Here is a 5415-nt window from a genome sequence, read left to right on the forward strand (position 1 = left end):
AAAAAAAAAAGCGATTCAGACGCCTCAAACGCTCTCCCCACCCCACATACCTGTAAGTGCGGGCGAGGTCCGAGCAAAGGGGAAAGTGATTTCTTCTAATAGCAACCTGAAGGTCAATCAAGCTGGGCTGTGGAAAGCTTAAGGCCACCTAGTTTGCGGGGGGGGGGGGGACGGGGAGATAAAAAAAATAATCAGCGAACACTTTGAGTCAGCAGCCAAGGCTAGTCTTTACAGAAAAAAATATTAAAGCATTTATCTCTAGCCCCTTGGGGGAGGAAAACAGCAAAGTTCTCTTTTGGTTCCCAGGAGGAAGGAAACAGCTGGGGGTGTGGGGAAGGAGGAGGAAGAGAGAGGAAAGAATACTCCAGGCTCAAGCTCGCCAGACAACCTGGGGCGGGGGGAACACTTTTTTCGGTAGCTTGTAAAAAGACTTTGGAGCCCATATGAGGTTAGCTCACCAAGGGCAGCTGCAATAACGCCAAGACAAGGGAGGCTGGTGAGTCAGCCTTCACACTTCTAAAATGCAGTTAAGGATTCTCTTATCAGTGTTACATCAAGGCACCAACTTAAGAAAACAAAAGCCAAAACAACAATAAAAAAAAAAATCAAAAGCGTATTCAATTACCGAGTCCCGCTGCCCTGCGGAACTGGCCGCGCGTTAAGCTCTCTCTTTTCTTTCTGCGGAATTCCATTTGCATCCTCTCTGCCTGGGTGTCTCCCTCTCTGTGTGTGTGTGTCTCTGTCTGTTTTCACACTCTCCTCCCCATTCGAGCGAGGCCCACACCTGGCGCATCACTGCCGAGCCATTAGCTGCGGGTATCCTTTCATCTTCGTTGTGGCAGACGTTTCTATTTAAACACTTGCGCTTGCCGAGTGGCGTCACCAGCGGTACTGTAATGACGACTGCAGCGAGAGGATGACAGCTTAGAAAGAAGAGGGCAATGGGGCTTCCTCCCAGAGGCGGTGCGGCACAGAGGAGCACTCGCATCACAAGGTGACCCCAGCTCCCCACCGCCGCCGCGGCCGCTGTCACCGCCAACACCGCGCTCTGGCCGCTCTGCGCCCGCCCTGCCTCTCCGCCTCTCTTTCTCCTTCCAGCAGCCAAGACCCGTCTGGCCACTGGGGACCCAGGGAGCCGGGGGTTAGGTGCTCACTAGGGCTTCCTCTCTCCGGAGAGCCCCGGAATGGAGAGCCGAAAGGACATGCTTATGTTTCTGGATGGAGGTCAGCTTGGCACCCTGGTTGGCAAGAGGGTCTCCAATTTGTCCGAAGCCGTGGGCAGCACGTTGCCCGAGCCGCCAGAGAAGACGGTACCCCGTAGTTGCCTGAGCCCGCGAGCCAGTCCTCCTGCTGCCCGGGAGCGCGGCGGGGGAGGGCCGGAGGAGGAGCCGGTCCGCGGATTAGCAGGCAGCACCGGGGGCCCAGGCGCCGAGCCGCGAGCAGCGGGGGCGGCAGTCCCCGGCCCGGGTCCCTCGGCCCCCTCCGCAGACAGCCTGTCCGGCCAGGGGCAACCCAGCAGCTCGGACACTGAGTCGGATTTCTATGAAGAAATCGAGGTGAGCTGCACCCCGGACTGCGCCACCGGGAACGCCGAGTACCAGCACAGCAAAGGTAGCCACCGCGCCCCTCCACTCCCCCGGCCTCCCACCGCGCCTCAGCTTAGGCCGGGAGGGAGACACTCCTTTCTCCCACGGTAGTGTAGCTGGGGGGACCCACCTGAGCGATTCTCCCCTGCTACATGCGCCCTGGTAGGGGTCTCCTTCTGCGCTCTGGCATTGGCGGGACTAGGAGTGACAGCTGTGCCCTGGGAGAGGAGGGAGACCCAAGCCCTGGGCTTGAGGGGGATTCAAAGAGCATCCCTAACCCCCCAGTGTTTTGTGGGAATGCTTCAACTGAGCCGGAAAGACACCTTCCCCTGGGCTTGGGCAGATCAAACGCGCGGGTCCCGGCAGATTGTTGCTGGCGGGGTGTAACGCGCACCTAGGCGCGGAAGCCTGGAGTCCATAAAGAACCGTAAATTCCGGCTGGCTGAGGCGGTCCGGGTACTGCGGCCCTCCGACTAGTTTGCACGTCGGTCAGAGGTCCAAATTACCTTGTCACTTCCCGGGCTCGGCGGCGCCAGGTCGGAAATGGTCCCAATGGTCTAATTGCCTTTGGTCTCCGGTTGCATTTGAAAAGGCAGAGCTCGGGCCCTCCCCTCTCTCCTCTCCTTCCTAGTCCTACTTCTCCACCCGGAGGAAAAGGAGCTGCAGGGGGCTGGAGCCCCACCCTTCCCGGGGGTACGCCCAAAGTAGGGGGGGCTGTCACACTGATTCAGCTGGAGAACCCCTCCCAACCAGTGGCTAGAGGGAGGGGGTGAATGGCTGGGGAGGGTGGGTGAATAGCCCAGAAGGGAGTTTTCCTCCTTCTTGCCAATAATCCCCCTCAGGGGGATGGAAAATAGGAAGGGAGAGCCCACCAGCTCTCTGCCTGTCAAGGCCTTTCAGCCTACTAGCAGACACTCCTTTACAAGGATGTGGGGAGTAGGTGGGAAGGGCCTGGGAGGGAAGAAAGACTATCCCTTGGCCTTGGCAGCCAACACCTTGTTGCACACCCACACCCAACCCTTACCACCTTATCCACTCAACCCAAACTATTACTATAATATGCCCTCAGAACAACCAGAATACCACTCCAATATGCTATGATAACAGGATACTGAACCATGCACTCCTATACCACCCCTACAGTACACGCAACCGAGTACACACTCCCAACCCTGCACTGGCAGCCTGGCACACACATGAGCAAGGATACTCGGTGCTTGCCTGGCACCTAGCAATGCCCTAAGACCGAGAGTTCACAACACTCCCGCACACAGGTTCCCTTACACTCGCACGCCTGTCCAACATGCACACCCTTGCCTTGCCCACCCCTTCCAAAGGTGAGCTAGATGCTGCACCTTCCTGTGCCCCAGGGTGGAGCTGGGGGTGGAGGGCTGCTGGTGGCCTCTGTACCCAGCAGGCGTTAGACCAGGGCCTCCCAACCAGCATCCTGGAGGGCAGCGCGTCCCCAACCGGTGCCTGTGCCCAAGCGAATGGCAAGCTTATCCTCCCTTCCTCATCCCCGAGTCTTCAGCGGCAGTGACTGAGTCGGGTGAGGGGGGTCTTTTCTGCCTCGCGCCCACACCCCAGGCCGCCAGCCCCAAGTCAGCGGCGTTTGTGTGTCTGTCTGTGCACGCGTGTACGCTGGGCTCCCTGCGCAGGGTCTGGCTCCGAGGCACTGGCGGGCAGTCCGAACGGCGGCAGCGAGGCCTCCAAAAGCAACGGCGGCGGCGGCGGCGGCGGCGGCGGAGGGGGTGGCTCGCAGGGCACCCTGTCCTGCAGCGCCAGTGACCAGATGCGCCGTTACCGCACCGCCTTCACCAGGGAGCAGATCGCGCGGCTGGAGAAGGAATTCTACCGGGAGAACTACGTATCGAGGCCTCGGAGATGCGAGCTGGCAGCCGCTCTAAACCTGCCGGAAACCACCATCAAGGTATGCGTGGGCCGAGTGGGGGGTGCCCACTCAGAAGGAAGTAAATGCCAACTGCCCACTCCCTGAGCCGAGAGGAATATGAGGTCTCCTTGCCACGTGGCAGCAAGGCTGGGGACCTCCAAGCCCAGTGCATGTTGGGTGCAGCAAGTCACTCCGTGTAGATTTACACCCTCCCCCCGCCCCAGGATCCCTAGGCAGGCACTGCTGCCATACAGATGACTTGTCCAATTCTTAGCCAAATAGGATGGGGGTCAGCTTGGCACTCTGGTTGGCCAGAGGGCCTTCAATTTGTCCAAAGCCATGGGCCTTCAGCCGTAGGGGTGAAAAGGGAGTGCCCTAAAAGAGAGCACCTGGAAGGGAGGCGTTTCTGGGAATCACTGCGTGGCACCTCTGACCAGCCCTTCTAGTCTCCCCACTATTTGCATGCCCGCACTGGGTTCTGGCATCCCAGAGGGAGGGAGAGACTGGGGGCAGGGACGGGAGTCACTTCCTGAAACTCTCAGGGGAGGGATTCTGGCTCCAAATGGTGGTGGTGGGATCTGCCGCCCTGTAGGTCTCCGCCTTGGCTCTTCCCTGAGCTGTGGGCATTGTCTCCTGCAGTGGAACAGGACTTCTGGGCTTTGGGCCTCTGAGTCAGGTCCAATGCCGAATCTGCTCTGCTCCTCCCGCAGGTGTGGTTCCAGAATCGGCGCATGAAGGACAAGCGGCAGCGGCTGGCCATGACGTGGCCTCACCCGGCCGACCCCGCCTTCTACACGTACATGATGAGCCACGCGGCAGCCGCGGGCGGCCTGCCCTACCCCTTCCCGTCGCACCTGCCACTGCCCTACTACTCGCCGGTGGGCCTGGGCGCAGCGTCCGCCGCCTCGGCAGCCGCCTCGCCCTTCAGCGGCCCACTGCGCCCACTCGACACGTTCCGCGTGCTCTCTCAGCCTTACCCGCGGCCGGAACTGCTGTGCGCCACCCGCCGCTCTACCCGGGCCCGGCGCACGGACTAGGCGCCTCGGCCGGCGGCCCCTGCTCATGCCTCGCCTGCCACAGCGGCCCGGCCAACGGGCTGGCGCCCCGGGCCACCGCCGCCGCCGCCTCAGACTTCACCTGTGCCTCCACCTCCCGCTCGGACTCCTTCCTCACCTTCGCGCCCTCCGTGCTCAGCAAGGCCTCCTCCGTCGCCCTGGACCAGAGGGAGGAGGTGCCCCTCACCAGATAAGGGGCCGCCCGCGGACTACTGGCTCCAGGACGCCCGTGGGGGCCCCCCCGAGGACTCAGCCAGCGTCCCTCCCCGACCCAGGACACGGAGGGGGAAAGGAGAGGGCCGCAAAGGACCAGAGAGACACGGTCTCGAGGGTCGGACGACCGGGAAACGGCGCATTTGGGGAGCAGGAGTGGGGATGAGGAAGCAGAGGCTTTGAGAGCTTCCTCTGGGGCAGCCCCTCTTTGCCGTTTAGACCCACCGCCCTTGACCGGGGTTGCGGCCTTGGCTCCAAAGCTAAACAAAACGTAGCAGCAACAGCAACCAATATCCAGCTCCTCAGACCCTTCCGCCCAACACCCGTTCCTCACCGGGGACCCCTCCTTCCTGCCAAGGCCGAGCCCATGCACTGGAAGGGGAAATTGCTGTCTCTCGGAACAAATGCTGTGTATGCAGAGCAGGTAGAGATTAATCTTTGCCAGCTTTTTCAAGGCATGGCAAGGGGCTGGTGGCTGACAACCCAGCCATCTACTGGAGAGAGTGAGAGAGACGGTTTACTACCACGGAGAATCCTGCCACTCAGCAGGGAACCTGGGGGCTCTCTCTCGCCTTTCTGGAGCCTCAGTTACACAGCATCTTCTGATTGACCAGTCCCTGATCTCCTCTTTCCTCCCTCCTAGCTTCTGACAAGTCTCATCTTGCAAGTC

General features: G+C 60.7%; 1 protein-coding gene across 1 annotated transcript; it reads left to right on the top strand.

The window, feature by feature from the left end:
• Window positions 1-1184: 1184 nt before the first annotated feature.
• Window positions 1185-4726, top strand: EVX1 (even-skipped homeobox 1). Its single transcript, XM_004377484.3, is given in 4 exon segments — window positions 1185-1611; window positions 3245-3516; window positions 4188-4473; window positions 4476-4726. Coding segments are annotated over 4 exon segments (1236 nt in total).
• Window positions 4727-5415: the final 689 nt, after the last annotated feature.

Source organism: Trichechus manatus, unplaced genomic scaffold, assembly GCF_000243295.1.
Source record: "Trichechus manatus latirostris isolate Lorelei unplaced genomic scaffold, TriManLat1.0 scaffold00050, whole genome shotgun sequence".
Lineage (NCBI taxonomy): Eukaryota > Metazoa > Chordata > Mammalia > Sirenia > Trichechidae > Trichechus > Trichechus manatus.